The sequence below is a fragment of the Fistularia commersonii genome, chromosome 7 (genome assembly GCF_037954325.1).
Source record: "Fistularia commersonii isolate RoL2024-O1a breed Wild chromosome 7, RoL_Fcom_v1.0, whole genome shotgun sequence".
Lineage (NCBI taxonomy): Eukaryota > Metazoa > Chordata > Actinopteri > Syngnathiformes > Fistulariidae > Fistularia > Fistularia commersonii.
This window is the reverse complement of record NC_141290.1, coordinates 6,124,929-6,145,981: the sequence shown is the minus strand read 5'-3', so window position 1 is coordinate 6,145,981 and position 21,053 is coordinate 6,124,929. Positions and strand designations below refer to the sequence as shown.

The window sequence follows — 21,053 nt, the reverse complement described above, 5'->3', positions numbered from 1 at the left end:
CTAAGATGAGGGAATATAAATCATCCTCACATTGATGCGTTATAAGAAAACAAATAAGTGTTTTATCCGGTAATTAATCATGAATGCTTCACATCGTCACAATGGAATTGATGAAATATATGCACAAGAAAAGTCCAAATTTTATGCATTTGTTTTTTTTTTCTTGTCTATTTAGTGGTAATGGCTACCCTCACTCAATGGTGGGGCAGGCAGATGACGAAGCCTAAGGCAATGTACATTTTTATTTACTTATTAAATTTTATTTATTTTTCCCCCACAGAAAGTATTTATTACATTGCAAAATAAATAAATCATGCCAACAATAATTGACATTGTCGACACCAGGGGTGGGCAATTATTTTGGCTGGTGGGCCACATTTCTTTTTTCATTTTTATGCAGGGGCCAACTAGGTGGCATGAAAATTGAACAAAAAAAAAAAAAAAAAAATTGAAATTTTTTTTTTTTTTTTTTTGTATTTTATTTCAACATTAAAATCATATATATGTACCGACATTATTTCGTATGTAATCATTCATACAAAAATTAAACAAAAAAATTAGGAGTTTCTTAATTTAATATCGATTGAAGATTCTTATTCAAATATTCAAAAAAAAAAATAGTTAGGAGGGCCAAATAAAAAAGCAAAACAGGCCAGAAAATGCAGTTCCGGTCTATACTGTTCTGATTGTTAATAAATGAGTAAATGTATTTATTGTTTTATCGGTTATTCAGGTGAAAAATGCATCCGTGCCATATTATAATTTCCCTCTGAAGGGACAGGAATTGTTGATCCTTGAAAATAGACACCCCGTCCATGCGTGTGCAAAAAAAGCAGTCGGTCATCAGCGTTGGTGAAAGAAAAGAAAAGAAAATGCTCTTTGCACGAATCTACGAGCAGCCCGGGTTCAAAGGTCGCGGCCGTGCAATAAATCCTGTCCCATGCTCAGGCTGGAGGATCAATCCAGCCTGAGCTGACATGGATTTGAGCGCGGAGAACCACAGTGTTCTCCTTAGCGACGGGAACCACATCCCACTGCTGGGACTGGGAACCTATGGGGACCCACGAACCGTAAGGACGAAACTGTGTGTGTGTGTGTGTGCGCGTGTGTGTGTGTGTGTGTGTGCGCTCTAGGATTTCCAAGAGGGCTCACCTGCTACCATTCCAGTAATTCAACACGTAGTTAATTTATAACTACACCTGTGCTCAGAATGCAGCAGGATGCCCACTAAGAATGAAAAATGTTGTAATTCCCGATAGACGCCGAAGGGCACGGCGCTGGAATGCGTCAAACTGGCCATCGACGTGGGCTACAGGCATTTCGACGGGGCGCTGGTCTACTTCAACGAGCACGAAGTGGGCCAGGCCATCAGGGAGAAGATTGCCGACGGGACCGTCAGGAGAGAGGACATCTTTTACTGCGGGAAGGTAAATCACGCAGGCGGTTCTCTAAGATTTTGATTTCTATCGGTAATTTTTTCCTTCCCCAGCTCTGGAACACCTTCCATCCCCCGGAGTTGGTGAGACCGGCTTTGGAAAAAACACTGGGGGCCTTGAAACTGGACTACGTGGACCTTTACGTCATTGAGCTTCCCATGGCCTTCAAGGTGAGATAGTTCCTGTCCAATGATGATGCAGCTGCGAACGTCATTCTTAGAAAATGACACGTTCTCTGCAGCATTTTGAGAAGAAACTTGGTTCGTCCAAAAGTAAATCCTACTTTCTGGGATCCGGCGTGATCGAGTTTTTCTCACTTTTAGCCCGGGGATGAATTCTACCCCAAAGATGAGAAGGGGAAGTACATCTACCACCCTACGGACCTCTGTGCAACGTGGGAGGTGGGTCTTCATTGGAGCCACCCTCCACCGAGCCGTCTTTCTCAATGTTTGGCAAGAAATCAAGGAGACAGTATTGCAGTTTCCCATTATTTAATGCTAAATTCTAGGTAGCTAGGCGGCTACTTGTTTATACCCAAGGGGAAACTCACAGTACCAGCAGTATCTACAAACATCAGATGAACGACGACAGTGAAGTCAAGAGGCGTGCAATAAATAATACCAATAGACAACTTGGTGTACAGTGTGTAGTATAAGGTACAGGGTATACTGCGTGTAGTATAAGGTACAGGGTGTACAGTGTGTAGTGTTATATGCAGAGTATACTGTGTGTAGTATAAGGTACAGGGAATTTAGTGTGTAGTGTAGGGTATACAGTGTGTAGTACAAGACACAGAATATACAGTGTGTAGTACAAGGTACAGGATGTACAGTTTGTAGTTTAAGGTACAGGATGTACAGTTTGTAGTTTAAGGTACAGGGTGTACAGTGTGTAGTATCAGGTATAGGGTACACTGTGTGTAGCATAAGGTACAGAGTGTACGGTTTGTAGTGTTAGTTGCAGAGTATACTGTGTGTAGTATAAGGTACAGGGTATTTAGTTTGTAGTATAAGGCATAGGGTATACAGTGTATAAGACACAGAGTATACAGTGTGTAGTATAAGGCACAGGATGCACAGTGTGTACCTAAGGTAACAGGGTGTACAGTGTGTAGTATTAGGGTATACTGTGTATAGTATAGTGTACAGAGTGTACAGTTTGTAGTGTCAGAGGCAGAGTATACTGTGTGTAGAATAAGGTATAGGGTATTCAGTGTGTAGTGTAAGGTACAGGGTGTACAGTGTGTAGTATCAGTTATAGTGTGCCTAGTTTGTAATATAAGGTACAGGGTATACAGTGTGCAGTGTTAGATGCAGAGTACACAGTGTGTAGTAAAAGGTACAAGGTATACTGCGTGTAGTACAAGGCACAGGGTGTACAGTGTGTAGTATGAGGTATAGGGTGTACAGTTTGTAGAATAAGATACAGAGTGTACAGTGTGTAGTATTAGGTATAGGGTGTACCGTGTGCAGTATTATAAGGTACTTATAGGTACAAGTGAAGTATCCAGTGTAGCGGTGCTGACAGAAGAGAGCATCATGGACCGTCCTGCCCTGTGCTGAGTTGAAGCGCTGCTTGGTGCGGGGGAGGAGGGCTCTGCAGCGACAGCCAATCACTGAAGCTGCTCCCCTGCCCGGAGGCGGATGCAGCAATCCGTCCATGATTGACAGGAGCTCGCTTGACGCCCATCGCTCTGCCACGGCAGTCTAGACACGTACCTCTTCTGGATGCAGCCTCCCCTGGCGCATGGAAGGGGCCACTTCCGGCAGAACATCTACGGATGGTTTTTGCGACGGGCGCCGGCTCTCCGAGGAAGTCGCTTCGGTGGCCCCGACTGTCCGGCCCTGATATGAAAGCGGGGTCATCTGCAAACTTCTGCACGTGTCAAGGCTCCGTTCAGAGTGTGCATTTTAGCAGGCGACGCAGGACTTTCTATTTTGTTACCCTCCTCAGGCTCTAGAAGCGTGCGTGGATGCGGGGCTGGCCAAGTCCCTCGGGGTCTCCAATTTCAACCGGAGGCAGCTGGAACTCCTGCTGAACAAGCCCGGACTCAGACACAGGCCCGTGTCCAATCAGGTGACGGCAACCTCGCCCGCTTCCTGCGTTACTGAGCAAGATGGTATCCCGATTTGATAACTAGCGATGACCATTAGCACCCCTCGGCTGGTCCGGTTAGATCAAACAGACTGATATCCACGCTAATGAAGCATTTGTTACAGCGATCTCAGCGCTCCGCCCAACTGATTTATAGGTCATCTGAAGAATAGCGTTTCCTCCGTCTCTTCAGGTGGAGTGCCATCCCTACTTCACGCAGCCCAAGCTACTGGAGTTCTGCCGACAGAACAACATCGTGATGGTGGGGTACTGTCCCATCGGCTCCTCCAGAGATCCATCCTGGTAGGAACATTCTCGTATTTTCAAGGAAATTGTTCACAGATGGAGCGGTGCAGCGGTGCAGCGGTTAGCCCTTCTGCCTCACAGCTAGAGGGTCTCCTGTTGGATTCCCAAAGGAGGCCTTCCTGTTTGGGGTCTCCGTGTTCTCATTGTGTCTGCGTGGGCTTCCTCAGAGTCCGAACACATGCAGGAGGTTCACCGGAGGTCCTGAATTGCACAGCGGTATGCCTCGAAGTGTCCCTGTGATGGATCCAGGGTGTACCCCGCTTCTCGGCCAATCGTCCAGAAAATTGGAACAGAAAATTGTATGACGACGGAACGTCGACTTGAAATTCCCCCCACGGTCCAAACACCTGCAGGAGGTTCATTTGAGACCCTGCATTCTCCAGACGTGTGAATGGTTGTGCGTTTCTATATGTGTCCCTGTGATTGGTCCGGGGTGAACCTCGCAGGATAAGCTCGATGAACTAACCAATGAACGTTCGCGGACGACGATAAAGGATGAAGCCAGTCCTTGTGCCTTCTCCCCTCCTCAGGGTGAATTTGAAAAGTCCCTCCCTGCTGGAGGACGAGCTGCTGGTCTCCATCGGGAAGAAGTACGGCAAGAGCAGCGCCCAGGTGGCGCTTCGCTTCAACGTCCAGAGGGGCGTGGTGGTGATCCCCAAGAGCTTCAGCCGGCCGAGGATCAAACACAACTTCCAGGTTCTGGAAACGTCTCAGCTTCTGTTCCTTCCCATCTTTTATCCGACGCCGCATTCGGGAACCGAAACGTTGTTTCCCGACAGATATTCGACTTCTCGCTCGCCGCCGGGGAGATGGAGGCCATCGAGGCTCTGAACAGAGACACCCGTTTCGTGGAGCTTCTGATGTGAGCGCAGCCACAAACCGCTTCCTGTTGACGCCCACGTCCGTAAGCTCTCGCTCACCCACGCCTGTTTGCGTCCGCCCAGGTGGAGTGACCACCCGGAGTATCCCTTCCACGATGAATACTGAGACTCCCCTCCCGTCCAATCGGACGCCGCCGCGGATGGACGTCCTTTGCGTTTCCCTCCGCCGCCACTAGAGGTCGCCGTTGAGCAGCCGGTGATGAGTGCAACATGTTTCTTTCAGGGCTCATTTGGAGCTGCATAGTAGTTTTCTATCAATGAAACTTTATTCACGGTGAGTTTTAAAAATAAAAAGGGTATGAACAAAATTTTCAAAAAGAATTATCCGATAAACTGATCAATCGATTTTATAGGGATAGCCATGATGACATCCGGTTCCTGCCCGTCATCCCTGGATAGTAGTGAACCTTATTTCAAGGTGATTTCTCAGGATGGAAAAAAAAAGTTGTCATTGCTGTATAACTGAATATTCTCTATTAAATAAATGGCTCTATTATGGCAGGAAATATGAAATGCATTTGATAGCCGACCCCGAAATATCAATATTTAAACATTATATCGAATCATTTCACATTACAATATGATAATAATAATAATAATCATGCTAGCATGGGAAGAAGCTTTTAACCACATGCATAGTTTAAACCAATTTTTTTAAATGTGATCTTGAAAATCAAGAGTCCCCCTATCTGTTCCCCGTGCAACCCCCAAATCAATGCACACTGCGTTCAATGACTTGTTACAGTGGCCTTTGTCCAGCTCTGCAAATATTGTTTTTTTCTGAAATGGATATTAAAGGGACATTTGCCCAGAAAATGAACACGTGGCCATCTTAATAAGAAATCATAATAATGATAGAAAATAGAAATAAACAAAGGCTCAGACATTTGAAGTTGACTGAAGTGCATGGAAAAAAAAAACGCCACATTCACCCGTTCACACATTTGCGGTTCGTTTTGTTTTATTCCTGGAGAAAAAAAAAAAAAAAACAAGCACCTGAAATGTATTAAATTCAACATTTCAACAAATATTTTTTTAAAGTTTATGACCCTGCCGCCTCAGGATGGAACACCGAAGGTTCCAAAATCCAACTTCTCAGTTATGAATCATTAACGGAGCAGCTGACCGGCGCTTCTATACGCTTTCAAACGCCGCAAACCTTTAACTTCTCCGTGCTCCCGAACCCCCTCCCACCCCCCCCGGCCCTGCACACGTGATCCTGATCCGAGAGGGCGGCGACGGCGTTAATGAATGCTCACAGCGGCGTGGAACCGGAGCCAGAATCCCTTTTTTTTTTTTTTTTTTAATGGCAGTTTACTAATGACCGGCCGACCCCACTGCCTCTGCTGCTTTTGTTCTCCTGTTTTGCCTCCCAGGGACTCTGAGATGGGAAAGAACATGCAAGAAGGTCACCTCTGCTTCTCCTTCAACTGCCGTGGATTTGTCAAAGCTGCACGGTGAATTATAAATCCATCTCGGGGGACCCCCCACCCCCCCCCCATCCCTCGCTCCATAAAGGCCCTCTGGATTGGGCCCCTCTAACAAATGCATGGCCACATTGGACCCCTGCGGTGGGAGAAGGTTGTGAACGGCCTCTGGATCTGAGTGGACTCTTTTCCTCTTCTTCTTCTTCTTAGAGAAATGGTTCTCCATCCATCCAGCTATAAACAAGCGTTGGTCAAAAGGTTACACAACCGTGCCGTGGTTAGCAAAGACCTCTGATGTGTGTGTGTGTGTGAATGGATGTGTGTGAACGGAGGGGGGTCTTCAGAGATGGTAAAGTGGCAGTGGGGCGGAGGGGTGAGGGAGAGAACTGGCCTCAACTGTTCTCCGCCCCCTCACGTTTTGCAGTCAAATTCGGAAAACCGGGCGGACCCTCGTCGTCTGTGGCGCTCCGGTCCGTCCACGGGGACTTCTCTGGGAGGAAAAAAAAAAAAAAAGAGTGAGTACCTTTATTACCGTGTAATTAACCAAAGAAGTGCTATTTTTCACCGCTAATGGGTGAGCAATCTGAACTTATTATCATGATAACGGTGTGTTTCGGAGTGTAAAGTCAGCCGTACCGCGGGTTGTAGGACTATCTCGTGTGCATCACCGGAGGGGCGCGAGCCCGACGCGGGTTCATCCGGAACTTTTACAAACCGCATCGGACACGAGCGGAGAATGTCGCTTCCCCTCAGCCAATCCTGAGTGAGGGTGCGAGGACTCGTCTCCCATCCACGGGAACGTGACGTCCTCTGTGCGGCGCTACAGATCTTGTCGGACGAATACGAACAAGCTGAGGGTGCGTGTCACTGATCTGGAAGGGATCCAGTTGTGTGTTAGCATCGGGTTAGCCTTTAGCTCTAGCCACACGATGGCTAGGGGGGTTCATCGTGCAGGACTTATACATAACAGCACGTTTCAATTAGGACGATTTGCTTTCGTCCTCAAGTTGCCCTCAGATCACACACACACACACACAAATAACTAGTTTTGAGCATCGATAGCATGTTGCACGGCAGTTAGCGCTTGCACCTCGCATCAAGAAGGTCCTCAGAGATGCTTTCTGTGTTGGGTTCTCCACGTGTCTGCAAGGGGTTCCTCCCACAGTCCAAACTCATGCAGGAGGTTCCTCAGAGACTCTACATTGGACGTCTCTTAAATGTGATGGATTCGAGGTGAACGCCAACCTTTTCATCCAATCACGAGTACAGGATCGGCGGCACATGTAATGAACCGCGAGGAAACGTTAGACCCGCTTGTTGGGTCAAGAGGGCGGTGATGAGCCCTTGTGGTGCTGCCTCTTCGTCCTGATTTTTCGGGGAGCAGCTTCACGGAGCGCCTGTCAATCATTCTTCTCCCGAGTGAATCATTCAGGCGGGTCCGAGTCGGTCAAGTCCTCGGATGGAATGCGCGGTGGGGAGTTAGCTTCGGGGCGCCGAAGGAACCGCCGACACGTGAACGGAAGCTCGGCGAGGCCGCGGCGGCTCTCGGCCAGAGAGCGCCTCCCGTTCCCACCGGGCGCCTTTTGGAAACAAGGAGCTCTATTTTTACCCCGGGACGCAATTTGGCGTCGGCGCCGAAGACTTTGGCTCCGGGAGCCGATCCGAGCGCTAATCCCGTCCCCGCACAGGGTCACGTTTGTGCTCCGTTACTATAGCCGTCTTTTTAATGAGCCCCCCCCCCCCCCCCCCCTAAACCTGTTGACATCGTCCCCCCTCCTCCTGCTAAAACAGGTTTGCTAGCATCTGCTGGTGTGAATGTGTGAAGAGGAGATCGCAGGTTGAGCCCGGATCGCCGGCCAGAGAATGTGCGAGGGACGGGAGGCGGGGAGGTTGGGGGTGTCGAGGGGGGGGGGGGGGGTTGGGGTGCTGAGAGGCCCGTTAATGCAACCTGACAGGAGTGAGCACAGTCAGTGAGCCGTCTGTTTCCTCCACAGAGAGGGTTTCAGCCGGACTGGCCCCCTCGCCCCTTCCGACACGGTGACGTAACGTCCCCCCGCCGGGCCGAGACGGGAGCGGCGTGGAGGAGTTCGCGTAAATATCGTTATATTTGGCAACTCGTGCCGTGAGGGGCTTTCTCGCAGAGCTAGCCGAGGTCCTGATACGCGGCAGGTTTTCTGTTTCATTCCGTCCCGGACGAATCCCCTTTCGAGAATTTCCTGGGGAGTCGAGGTTCACTCTGGAGCCGCTTAGGAACCTATGGCTCGCGAGCCATTTATGGCTCCTCGGGTGACGACCTATCGCTCCCAGACAATATTGAAAAAAAAAAAAAAAACAGGAACTGATTTTCAAATACTTTCTTCATAATATTGTCATTTTAAGGTAAACAGAAATTAGATTTGCAGATAAATTTCACGGGTCACCCGTCGGTCGGATCGGGAACCAGTGGCTTCCGAGCATGTTAAGGGTCATTGTAAAGGTGAAGAAATCAATTTTATTAGATAGCCAACTAGTTTATCCTTGTAAAAAAAAGGATCTGCGGTATGTCTAATATGCAGTGATAAAATTACATCGATGAAACGGTCAAATATAAAGCGACACTTCGAGCAAATCCATGCGGCACCAGAGGTCACGTTAAAAGTAAGACATGTTTAATTTATTATACGTTAAAAATACTATATGGCTCTCTATGAAATATATTTAGAAATATTTGGCTTTTATGGCTCTCCCAGTCGAAAAAGTTCAAAACTCATTTTCACCGATTTTTTAATTTTTAGCATGATGGTTGCTAATGTGGTTGTTGCATAAAAGTATAAATGTAACTAAATGTAACCAAATGTAATGTAAAAATAAATGGAACTACTCCTTTGTGTTAAAGAAACCTGAATTTATTACTCATTCACATCCAAAAATTTACATATGCATTTGCATAGATGTAATGGTTGCTCTCGCTTTTCACTTTTGGGATTTTCTGCCCCCATCGTAGTTTGGCTTTTAATTCTTGAGCAATTTGTTGTTTTATCGGAAGGCATATTTTGGCAAACTGAGCTCCGTGTTTGGCGTCAAAACACCGACGTAGATTGGACTCTTAGACGACCGACTCTGCCTCATAGCGCGAAACACATACCGCTTTTTTTCTCCTTGAAGCACAAACATGTTTCCATCTGCATCAATTTTTTTTTCCTGGACATTTAGGGATCATTTTTATCTCTCAATTCCACTTGTTGAAAAAGGCATCAATGTAGATACACTGCAATCTCCTGGCAGGATGCCGTCACTTACATGATCGCGTGATTGACGTATTTATTTTAAGACGCTCAGACCTTTTAGGACGTTCTCACGAGCCACATAAAGTGAGGCGGCGGGCCACATTCGGACCGCCGGCCTTGAGTTTGACACGTGTCACAACTCGGTAATTCGGGGCCTCCACTCCTGCATGGGTTTGGACTGTGGGAGGAACCCGGAGAACCCTGAGGAACCCCCCCATGCAGACCCCAGGAGAACATGGAGACTCCACACAGGAAGGAAAACCTGTGGAAAACCAACCAGGAACCTTCTGACCGTGAAGCGGAAACGCTGTCCTGTGCAAATTCTTCCTTGGAAAAAATCCCTTTGTCTTGGGCAGGTGGGATGGAGAACCAGTCCAAGGCGGAGCCCTCCAACGGGCCCAGCAGACCCTTGGACATCGTCCTCAAGACGGAGGAGAAAATGACAGAGAGGGGTCAGTGGAGCAACAAGGTGGAGTTCATCCTGTCGGTTGCCGGGGAAATCATAGGTCTGGGGAATGTCTGGCGCTTCCCCTACCTCTGTTACAAAAATGGCGGCGGTGAGTATCAACCACATCTTTTACGGGGGTTGCAGTTGGTGGATCCCAGAAGGAAAAGCAACCTTCAGCTAAATACCTCTTATGAGCGGCACTCTGCAGGTGCTTTTTCACAGCAAGGGATGGGATGGAAAACTCGTGTGTGTGTGTGTGTGTGTGTGTGTGTGTGTGTGTGCCATTACCAGGGGCGTTCTTCATCCCTTATCTCATCTTCCTGTTTGCTTGCGGGATTCCGGTCTTCTTTTTGGAAACGGCGCTGGGGCAATTCACCAGCGAGGGAGGGATTACCTGCTGGAGGAAGATCTGCCCCTTGTTTGAAGGTAAAATGAAGATGCAGCCGGGAGCGATAGAGGAAAGGTTACGGTCAGGACGGGGAGTAAAAGAGGAAGGTGGTTTAGCGCCGCCTAAAAACACACCGAAGGGTGCGTCTCAGCCGTGGAAGTCCAAAGACAACAGCGCATTCCTTTCCTCCCTCTCTCCTGTCCACGTTTCCGACGGCGACTTTCTCCCTCCTGTCGCTGGAGGTTGGAAACGTCGCCGAACGAGCAAACCCTAAGCGTGTTGACATAAGAACGTCATTCGCGGCGCCCGACGAATGAAACGCAACGGAAACGGGCGCCGGATCGGAAAGATTTGACTGTTTGCGGACGATTTTCCCACGCGTGGGACGAGTGCTCTTCGCTCGCGCTCCTCGCTGGATTGAACAGGAAGTGCCTGCTAGCCATAACAACACCTCCTTGTAGCTTGTTAGCTCACCATTCTTGATGTTTACACTCGCTGTTGTACCCATGATCGTTACCGTGAGACAGAAAGTGTCCAAAACGCAAACTACTGGCAGCATATCCGGTGTGTCCTACCTTGAAAACTCGAAACGAAATAGAAAGTCCCGTAAATGCATCGTGTCAACTGATTCGTGGTGACAAGCTTGACAAGCTTAATAAACATATGCAACTTTATTAGCAGCTTACTTTTAACATTGCGCCAACAGCATAACATGAGTATAATGAAGGCTTCGTTGCCTCATCGCCGCTTATTATGCAGAGCGGCTTTATCTGTGGGAATCACCTGTTGCGATAAATCCACATTTCAAGGAGAACTCCTGGTATTGTCTGTTAAATCTTTCTTTTTCTTGGAAGTTGTAGGTTCTTCTTCTGTCCCTTCACTAGAAAAACAAACTTTCCGTCCGACGTCTGTTTTTATTGACTTTGCTAGCTTGCGGGTTAACATTTCTGGCGCTCAAGTGACCGAGATGTAACCGAGAGATCATTTTTCAAAATAAAGATTTGTTCGGACTCAGATAACAAAAATCCAGCGGAAATAAACAATTATTTCTTGGGTAGCCCGGTACCAAAAGATCCACCCAGACCCGTGGGTCGGCTACCGCTGCTCCAGTACACCGGGTGTCGAAGAATCCCACGGCCGATGATGTTTTCTGTCCGTTCGGCAGGAGTCGGCTACGCCACGCAGGTGATCGTGGCCTTGCTGAACGTCTACTACATCATCGTTCTGGCCTGGGCCATCTTCTTCCTGTCCAACTCCTTCACCTGGGACCTGCCGTGGGCCTCCTGCAACAACAGCTGGAACACGGGTACGACTGCAGCGCGGCAGACGGACGCAACAAGCTAACAACGTCCCGTGCACGGTCACGGGGTCGTGCACTGAGATGATTTGTGTGAGATTCCCGTTAGCATTTGTTTATTGTGTAACGGCATCTGAAGAGAGCGTGCCCCCTTCCTCCCCCTTCCTCGCCATCCCCCTCCTCCATCTTAGCGGTGGGAATCATTCTCTGCCCCCCCCCCACCAGGTGCAACTTGGAAAACTTGCCACCTCCTCAATGGAAACTCATGTCTTTATATCTTTGCTTCATTCAAGGTTCCTGTGTGGCATTTCAACGGGGCAACGGCTCCATCAGTAACCGTGACAACGCGACCTCTCCCGTCATTGAGTTCTGGGAGTAAGTGCTCTTTTGTGAAGCCGTGTCCTCGGGTGCCTTCGGGCACACAAAGCATCCACAAGTATCCACGTTGTCTTGGAGTTGTCAGGGAGAAGACTTGTGAGCCAACTCAATGCTGCGAAACAGTGAATGTGCAATGTGTGTGTGTGTGTGTGTGTGTGTCACAGACGCAGAGTGCTGAGAATATCCTCGGGTATCGACCACATAGGCTCTTTGAACTGGGACCTGGTGGTCTGTCTGGCCGTGGCCTGGGTCATCTGCTACTTCTGCATCTGGAAGGGGGTCAAGTCCACCGGCAAGGCAAATGTCCTCCAAATGCACGACGAACCCATCCGGCCGTTCGACCGCGCATGAAGCTCTGGTTTCCTTCCCCGCAGGTGGTTTACTTCACGGCCACCTTCCCGTACTGTATGCTCCTCATCCTGCTGGTCAGAGGGGTCACGCTGCCGGGGGCCTCCAGAGGGATACACTTCTACCTCTACCCCGACGTGGGTCGGCTTTCTGACCCCCAGGTGCACGCCGGCTCTTTGGATGCTCACCTTCGACTTAACATTTTAGTTTTTAATTTACCGTAGTTTCCGGACTATTAAGCGCACCTCAGTATAAGCCGCACCGGCTAGCCGATCGCTATCTCGGGCTTCCTCCTGCGCACTAAAACCGTCAAAGTCGTTTTCTTTGGTGTCGGAGTTGAACAGACTCAGAATTTCCCGGTCATTTTATCGCTCCGATGTGACGAGGATAAATGTTTTAGCGGCGTGAAAAAAGGCCCCCAAAAAAGGCCATATATTAGCCGCATCGTTGTTTACGTAAAAAAAGTCGCGGCTTATCGTCTGGAAATTACGGTAATTTAATTTAGTTTAATTAATTTTAATTTTAATTTTAATTTCGTTTTTGATTTTAATTTAATTTTAATTTTAATTTCGTTTTTGATTTTAATTTTAATTTTGATTTTAGTTAAATTATATCCTTTGTTCAGCACTCTAGGAGGAGCCAGTTATTGAACCAAGAATGTTCGGTTCCGAGGATGATCGCCCGACTGCAATTGATATAATATAAATTACAATATAATATCTACAATTACAATACCTACCGTTATTTCTTTCCCTGTGGGTTTTTCAAAGGTGTGGATGGACGCCGGGACCCAGATCTTCTTCTCCTACGCCATCTGCCTGGGCTGCCTCACTGCCCTCGGAAGTTACAACAAATACAACAACAACTGCTACAGGTGAGGAGCGCCACCATAAGGACACACACACCCACACACACACACACACACGTATGTGTGCACACTTTTATATTGTTGCTGAATGGTGTCTTTCCCAGGGATTGCCTGTCACTGTGCTTCCTGAACAGCGGCACCAGTTTCATCGCTGGCTTCGCCATTTTCTCCATCCTAGGCTTCATGTCCTACGAGCAGAACATACCCATCTCTGAAGTTGCCGAATCTGGTCGGTGGAAGGGGGGAAGGGAGGGGAGGGGGTGCAGATCGAACCTTTCCGGAAGTTTCAAAATCAGTGGTCCCCAAACTTTGTCCCGCCTCCACATTTTGCCCCTGAACAATACCAGAGATGCATTATGATTTTTTTTTTAATTCCGGCCACGTAACTTCTATTCTATTCCACCCTTCTGCATTCTGTGCCTTATCTGAAACCCCTCCATCAAAAAACAAAAAATCCTGGACACACCGCTGTCAAATAATACGGAATAATGGGGAAAAGATTAGGTAAGAGAAAAATAGATTCAGAATGCAGGGAATTGAACCTGGCAGGTGTTGGTATCAGTTGGGTTTCATAGCCTGCTTGCTTTCTGGTTTTCACAGTGAGCTGCAAACAGTTGTATCCACAAGAAAGTTAATGTTCCTTGATCTTTTTTTATCTGTGAAACAGTTGAAAAGGGTTATTTGGTTATTATTTATTTCACTATTAATGTTATTATTTATTTTCAGATTTTTTTTTTCCTGTCAAGATCCCAGAAAGGGATAATTTGACACCTCTGCAATCGTCACACTTTTTGTTACAAACTGGCTCGGCGCCCCCGTCGGAGAAGGAAAAAGCTATTTGGTCCTCGGAGGAAAAAATTTGGGGATCCCTGCTCTAAATAGTCTGCAACGTCTTCTTCGCTCCCCAGGTCCAGGACTGGCCTTCATCGCCTACCCGCGGGCCGTGTCCATGATGCCCTTCTCCCCTCTGTGGGCCTGCTGCTTTTTCATCATGATTGTCTTTCTAGGACTGGACAGCCAAGTGAGACCAACTAACTAGGCCACACACACACACACACACACACTCACACACTCACACACACAACCAGACACAGACCTCAATTGTACAGTAACACAGATGGATCAGAGGGCCAGTCTAGGTTTGAGTGTTAGCAAACATTAACTATGTGAATTATTGTTTTTAGAATGAATAATCTCTATGAGAAAACTTTTTATTTTCATTTATATTCATGTTGTAATTAAATATGAAATATTTCAACAGTGCGGACGAATACATTTTAATAAAGTTTTTGCATTGGATGGTGAGAAATGGGATGGCTCCACATTTTCACTCTATCTGCAAGATAATCCCACCCTTTCTTTTGACATAAATGTCACATGACAAAACTCGTATGTGCACAATGAAGCAGAAAAAATTAGGAAAAAACACTTATCTGCATTGTCAGTTATAAAAATACATGCTATGTTTTTTTAAATTATAATATAGAAATATAGTCTGCAAACAATAGAATATTATTGAGTATATTTTTACAAAGGCCATACTATAATCAAATGAGAGTTGTTTTTTTTTCATTTCCTGAAAAAAGTGTTTTTTTCAGATAGGAGGTTTTGCACTCCAGCCATCGATATATTAGACTACAATCCCCAGATACTGTATCCCCGTTGTGAAATTAAATTTTTACATCGAAAGATTTTCTAAATGTTTATTTACATACATGAATTGATTGTTTCCAAACGGTGCCTGTAACACGGCAGTAAAACAGCTGATGAAACAAAACAGAAAAGTCATGAATGATTTTATTCATTTTTACTGCCTTCATCCCCTTTTTCGATGATCATTCCCTGCACAAGGCATGTCTTTTACGTCTATTTCTATTTCTATTTCCATTGTATATATTGTACATAGTCTTTGCTTATGTATATCTACATCTTTTATTTGCACATTCTTTCTCTAATGACTATTTGCACCCTTTTCTACCCTGTCATGCTGCGGTGACAATTTAATTTCCCTGTTGTGGGATCAATAAAGTCCATATTATCTTATCTTGTAATTACATATTTACAGAGTGTCATCTAAGGAACGCTAGAGTGGCAGAGGCGTATGTTAGAGTGGTGCAGGACATGTATGCTCGCTGTGAGACAGCAGTGCGGTGTGCTGTAGGTATAACAGAGAAGTTCAAGGTTGAGGTGGGGCTTCATCAGGGATCAGCTCTGAGCCCCTTGTTTGCAGTGGTGATGGACAGGCTTACAAACGACGTTAGACAAGGATGGACCGTGGTGTGTGTACATGACATTGTGATCTGTAGTGAGAGCAGGGAACGGGTTGAGGAAAATCTCGAGAGGTGGAGGTATATGCTGGAAAGGAGAGGAATGAAAGTTAGTCGCAGCAAGACAGAATATATGTGTGTGAATGAGAGGAACTCGGGTGGAACGGTGAGGCTACGGGGAGTGGAGATCAAGAAGTTGGAGGATTTCAGGTACCTGGGGTCCATAGCAAGAGAGAGTGTTGAAAAAAGTTAAAGACATGTGTTTGAGCAGTTTGGAATTGGTGGAGAAAAGTGTCAGGGGTACTATGTGATAGAAGACTATCGGCCGGAATGAAAAGAAAGGTGGACAAGACAGTGGTGAGACCAGCGATGATGTATGGCCTAGAAACTATGACAATGACGAGGTAGCAGGAGGCAGAGATGAAGATGTTGAGGTTCTCTTAGGGAGAGACCAGGATGGATAGGATCAGGAAAGAGACCATCAGAGGAACAGCACATGTTAGATGTCTAGGAGAGAAGGTCAGAGAAGCCAGACTGAGATGGTTGGTTCATGTACAGAGGAGGGATGGAGAATATATTGGTAGATGGATGCTGGAATTGGAGCTGCCAGGCAGGAGGTCTGGATGAAGACCAAAGAGAAGATTTATGGACGTAGTGAGAGAAGATATGAAGGTAGTTGGTGTGAGAGAGGAGGATCCAGAGAATAGGGTTAGATGGAGAGGGTTGATTCCCCTGAAGGGAAAAGGCCAAAAGCAAAGAAGAGGAGGAGTCATCTGACACGTCACCACTAGAGATCGCTAGATCCATTATTCAGTCCTTTTTTTGCACGTGTTTGTAAGTTAAACAACTGTACGATACATTGTTTTTATCATAGACGCACTTGTGTTAATGGTTTTGTGTTTGTGTTTGTGTTTGTGTGTGTGTGTCAGTTTGTGTGTGTGGAGAGTCTGGTGACGGCCATGGTGGACATGTACCCTTCCACCTTCCGCCGCAAAAACCGCAGGGAGCTCTTCATCCTGGCCGTGGCGGTGTGCTCCTTCCTCCTGGGGTTGATCATGCTGACCGAAGTTCGTCGCTCCCTCATCTTCCTCCGCTTTATTTCCTCCAACTTTTTTTTTTCTCAACACTTTTTTCCCCCCACAGGGGGGGATGTACATCTTCCAGCTCTTCGACTATTACGCCGCCAGCGGGATGTGCTTGCTCTTCGTGGCCATTTTCGAGACCGTCTGCATCGCCTGGATTTACGGTGAGCGCGACGGGGTTTCCGATCTTATGATCGACACATATATTTCTAATCAAATCTGTTGAAACCGTGAACTGTAAATCGCATTTTTCGAAGCCGGCACTGTCTTGACGGAGGTGCTTTGCTGCGATTGCAGGCGCTGACCGTTTCTATGACAACATAGAGGACATGATTGGATACCGCCCGAGCCCCATCATCAAATACTGCTGGATGTTTTTCACCCCGGCGACCTGCTTTGTCGGTTTTCCCTGTCAAATAAGCCGAACCGTTGCCTCGCGCCCATGTGGGGGGAAGAGCGCCCCCTAGTGGCCGATATTGACATTGCACTTTGACATGCTTCTGCAAAATGTAGAGGTAATAAGAAGAGACTCTGACGAGCCGTCTGTGTATTTCAGGGTACCTTTGCCTTTGCCTTGATCAAGTACTCCCCTCTGAAATACAACAATGAGTACACGTACCCGTGGTGGGGCAACGGGATTGGCTGGATACTGGCCTTGTCCTCCATGATGTGTTTCCCTCTCTGGGCGGCCGCGAAGCTGTACGACACCCCTGGATCGTTGGGAGAGGTATGCTGCGCCTCAAGGCCGTTCTGAGACGTCGCCGACGGGTAACTGCATCTTGTCTTCTTCTCAGCGCTTCGCTCTCCTGACCACTCCTTCCCCCGAGCTACCAAAGACCAAACAAGAGCAGGAGAGACTGCTGGCCGTCTTTGCCGCCGACGGCGACGTCTATCAGAAGGCGGCCCCGACCAAGGACGGTTACTTCCCCGTTGACGATAAGGAGTCTCACTGCTAGAACTCAGAGGGGTTCAAGGGTCAGGCCTCAGTTGAGACACTCTGTAATACCTCAACGAACGTGGCGGCGAAAAAACGGGCCCCAGAAGTGACCGCTGCTGTTGCTGCTGCTGCTACTAATGCTGGAGCATCGACGCATTAGCGTAGCGTCCAGCATCTTTTCAGGGGTTTGTTGTCACAAGGGCGCCAGCGGCGGAGTGTAAATATGAATTTACCCTTAGCAATGCCTGCTTTCTGAGGAACATCTCAGCTCCAGTGTTGATTTTAAGCTGAAGGTGGAGCTCAGAGGTGTTTGGTAACTTTGCGTTACTCACATTTAGAGGTTCTCATTTAGTTCAACTTACTGCAGCTTTATCTTTTTTAGATTAATATATGATACAGTGATTGGTTTAATCAATTATTCTTTTTGTATTGATGTCTTTTTTTTTTTTATCATTCTTTGCTCGATTGGAATATTTTGCCGGATGCAATGAGTGCAGATAATCTGTTGAATGTGCTGTATTTCTCCGCGGTCTCATTGGTCCAGAAATTCTGAATTCGATATTTTGATACAAGGATTCACAAATCAGAGAGGATCTTACCGATTCTAATATTATGTGGAATGTAAAGAAAGATTAAACTATGTTGCGACATAAGAATAAGTTTTGTTTTTGTATTAAGATTGAACAGCATTGGGATAGTAGAGGTCCCTGTAGAGGTAGTAGAGGTTCATGGTTGGATTCCAACATGGAGGCCTTTCTGTGTGCAGTGTCCATGTTCTCCCCATGTCTGTGTGGGGTTCCTAAGGGTTCCTCCCACAGTGCAAACACATGCAGAAGGTTCACCGGAGACCCTGAATCATCCAGACATGTGAACGAGAGGATGGATGGTTGGATATCTCAATGCTGAGTGAACGAGTTTATGTCTCTTCATAACATGAGAATGACTGCGTGAATGGTTGGCTCTCTATGACGTGTCAGTGAGTGAGTGAATGGTTGTATGTCTCTATATGATGTATGAATGAGAGGGTGAGTGGTTGCATGACTCTATATGATGTATGAGTGAGAGGGTAAACGGTTGCATTACTCCATAAGATGCATGAATGAGAGGGTGAACGGTTGCATGACTACATGATGCATGAATAAGAGGGTGGATGGTTGCATGACTCTATATGATGCACGGATGAGAGGGTGAACGGTTGCATGTCTATATGTGGGCCCGTGATAGACTGATCCGAGGTGAACCAGGTTCCGGATGAATGACTGAATGAATTCATGAATGAACGGAATAGAGATCCGACAACACAGCACGTGCGGCACGGTGCACCCTGACATCACATATGTTTAATTATCTCTGTTTATTTATCCACTACTGTTACTCTTCTCTTATTTTTTTAGAGCGTCTGGAATTTCCTCCAGGATCAACAGTAATTTCTGATTCAGTCCCGTATTTGTCCAGCAGGGGGCGCTGTCGTCACTGTTTCCGGCCCCCTGCGTGTTTACGGAAGTGCCTGTGACGTGTCACTGCGTCGCTCGCGCGGTGCGTTGTGGGAAGGGAAGCGGAGCTGACGGGCGGCCGGCCGTTGACGGCGCACCGCTCGAACAGGCTGATATTTCCGATAAACGACGAGCCGTGACGGGGAACGGATTCAGCGGGACGGTGCCACGACCCGAGGCGGGCGTCAATGGGCGTTGGAGGCGGCGGACATACGCCGGTGTCGCCGCCCGGAGCACCGACGTCGATGGCCGGTGGCGTTCTTCCCTCCCCCCGCCAGGCAGGCGAGTGAAACTCCGCGGCGGATTCATACAGCTACCCCCGCCGTGAATGGGACCGGCGCCCCCTCCCCCTGGACCCGACCTCCGTGTGAATTGTGCCGAATACGCCGCCGAAGATGTCGACCAGCAGCCCCGAGGCGGTGAAGAAGTTGCTGGAGAACATGCAGACGGACCTGCGGTCGCTGTCCATGGAGTGCAAGAAGAAATTCCCCCCGGTGAAGGAGGTCAGCAGACGCGCTAGCTTCGCCCGGCTAGCTGCTAGCCTTGCGTTTCGGTGCCGTTAGCCGCTCCGAGGGTGGATTTTATCCGCCCTTTCGGTTCGTTTCCGGGTTGCGGTCACCCTTTCCCCTTTTTACCTATTTTTTGTCGTATTTATTTAGAAAAGTCACGGGGCCTTTCTCTACCCGGCAGCCGTACAGACGAGTTACCGGGCTGGTTCCCTCACTGGCCTGTGCCACGTTGTTCGTCTATAACCCCTTTTTTATTTCGCCCGATATTATTGATAATAAAGGTCTTAATGTGTAAATCACTTCCAAGCGAGTTGCCATTCTCGCATGTAAACGAGAACAAAAAGAAATCCCAGAATACGTGATTGGGATCACCTGTTGGACTGCGTTCTCAGTTTGCGATGCTCAGGCGCGGCTCTGATTGGCTGATGGGGCATCCATGACGTCACACACGCTTAATTTTCTCAAATATTTATTGAACAAAATAAAAATGATAAAAGATGATACAAAAGAACTGTTTTTCCCCTTTAACAGTTGAAATTAACTATGCATTTAAAATGGTCAAGTGTTATTGTAGTCACATCATATTTTGCATAGGCCATCGTGTGAGTGATGACATTAATCAGGTTTTTTTCTGGTGTTGTTTCAACACAGATCTAATTTATATTGCAGAAGTTCCTGACACTGTATGACGATACTTTCATCGTAGAGCACGTCTGGGTCATACTCTTTAAGATGTACCCTATACGGGCAAGCTATTGGTGACAGTGGCGTAGAAACACTGCAGAAATCTTGGGTAGGCCGCTGCTCAATATGGGCACCCTTCTGCCTGGACCGCTTGGGTCAAAAAGAGAGGAAAACAGAGAACAGAAAGTGTGACAGAGACAGAGGATATGAGGGGTGGGACAGGCACAAACCAACTCTTACCACTACAGTAGTGCTAATAGCCGAAATAATGCAATTACAACCTGTAGTATTCATAAAAGAAATAATGGTGGTCACCTGACAAGACCCTGCAGTGGATCAAGCCAGGCCCTCCAAGGAACCTGCCAAATGAAAGAGGACCCCAAGGACTAAAAATATTTGTGGTATCTATCATGCACAGATGGAGTATGAGTGCAGACAAGATAGGAAGCAGAGATGTGCATCATGGGATATCCCACAGCAGAGTTTGTCTGTGGCAGTGTCTGGCGGGGCTAGCCTAGCCCTCACTTCAAAAAGAAAGGTTTTAAGCCTGTTGTCAAATGTAGAAAGGGTTCCCGCTTTCCAAATGGAGATTGGAAGATGGTGGCTATAAAACAGTGTAAATGTGGCTGGGAATGATTACTTGTTTGTCATAAAATGATGCAATCCCACCTAAACTGATTCCTATCTGACTGTGGGGATGCAGAATCCTGCATCAGATTTACACCTGACCAAAGTGTTGTTTTACTAGTTTTGTACCAGGCTCTTGTTGTGCAATGTCACCTCTGTTACTTGGATATCAGTCCCAAACCTGATATCCAAACCTTTCCGAAGCTGGTATCAAAATCGAAACAAGTTAATCGGCATTCGAAATTCCAATCATTTATTATCACGGTCAGGCAGACAGTGGGAAAGGAAATACCACGAACACCTTAGAACTCACCTGT

The 21,053-nt window shown here is 47.2% G+C and overlaps 3 protein-coding genes across 5 annotated transcripts in view; all 3 read left to right on the top strand.

Moving 5' to 3' along the window:
• The first annotated feature begins 962 nt into the window (after window positions 1-962).
• LOC147232497 (aldo-keto reductase family 1 member D1-like) lies at window positions 963-5,533 on the top strand. Of its 2 annotated transcripts, XR_015106364.1 has the most exons (10): window positions 963-1,070; window positions 1,260-1,427; window positions 1,490-1,606; window positions 1,760-1,837; window positions 3,390-3,512; window positions 3,724-3,833; window positions 4,367-4,532; window positions 4,616-4,698; window positions 4,781-4,991; window positions 5,071-5,533. XR_015106364.1 is itself a non-coding variant. In XM_086149363.1 (9 exons), exons 1-9 carry the CDS (start codon window positions 978-980, stop codon window positions 4,821-4,823), a joined length of 981 nt encoding a protein of 326 aa, XP_086005489.1. In that variant the 5' UTR covers window positions 963-977; the 3' UTR covers window positions 4,824-5,533. The 2 variants fall into 2 exon arrangements, 1 of the variants encoding a protein (XP_086005489.1); XM_086149363.1 differs by having other exon boundaries at window positions 4,781-5,533.
• A 932-nt stretch (window positions 5,534-6,465) lies between these two features.
• slc6a13 (solute carrier family 6 member 13) lies at window positions 6,466-18,076 on the top strand. The gene is made up of 15 exons (XM_086149362.1): window positions 6,466-6,659; window positions 9,767-9,967; window positions 10,150-10,284; window positions 11,412-11,552; window positions 11,837-11,918; window positions 12,086-12,218; window positions 12,296-12,430; window positions 13,040-13,143; window positions 13,242-13,366; window positions 14,046-14,158; window positions 16,334-16,471; window positions 16,548-16,650; window positions 16,784-16,884; window positions 17,043-17,213; window positions 17,281-18,076. Exons 1-15 carry the CDS (start codon window positions 6,491-6,493, stop codon window positions 17,440-17,442), a joined length of 2,013 nt encoding a protein of 670 aa, XP_086005488.1. The 5' UTR covers window positions 6,466-6,490; the 3' UTR covers window positions 17,443-18,076.
• Window positions 18,077-18,955: 879 nt separating this feature from the next.
• mon2 (MON2 homolog, regulator of endosome-to-Golgi trafficking) overlaps window positions 18,956-21,053 on the top strand; it is a 30,961-nt gene continuing 28,863 nt past the window's right edge. For both annotated transcript variants that reach the window (XM_086149358.1, XM_086149357.1), the window contains exon 1: window positions 18,956-19,419. In XM_086149358.1, coding sequence (XP_086005484.1) covers window positions 19,312-19,419 — 108 coding nt within the window. In that variant the 5' untranslated portion in view covers window positions 18,956-19,311. The remainder of the gene's footprint in view (window positions 19,420-21,053) is intronic.

Coding starts and splice junctions, on each gene's coding strand:
- LOC147232497 (XM_086149363.1), top strand. CDS start 978: ATGGATTTGAGCGCGGAGAACCACAGTGTTCTCCTTAGCGACGGGAAC. Junction 1,428..1,489: donor ACATCTTTTACTGCGGGAAG/GTAAATCACGCA, acceptor TTCCTTCCCCAG/CTCTGGAACACCTTCCATCC. Junction 1,838..3,389: donor ACCTCTGTGCAACGTGGGAG/GTGGGTCTTCAT, acceptor TACCCTCCTCAG/GCTCTAGAAGCGTGCGTGGA.
- slc6a13 (XM_086149362.1), top strand. CDS start 6,491: ATGGTAAAGTGGCAGTGGGGCGGAGGGGTGAGGGAGAGAACTGGCCTC. Junction 11,919..12,085: donor CCCGTCATTGAGTTCTGGGA/GTAAGTGCTCTT, acceptor TGTGTGTCACAG/ACGCAGAGTGCTGAGAATAT. Junction 13,367..14,045: donor CTCTGAAGTTGCCGAATCTG/GTCGGTGGAAGG, acceptor TTCGCTCCCCAG/GTCCAGGACTGGCCTTCATC.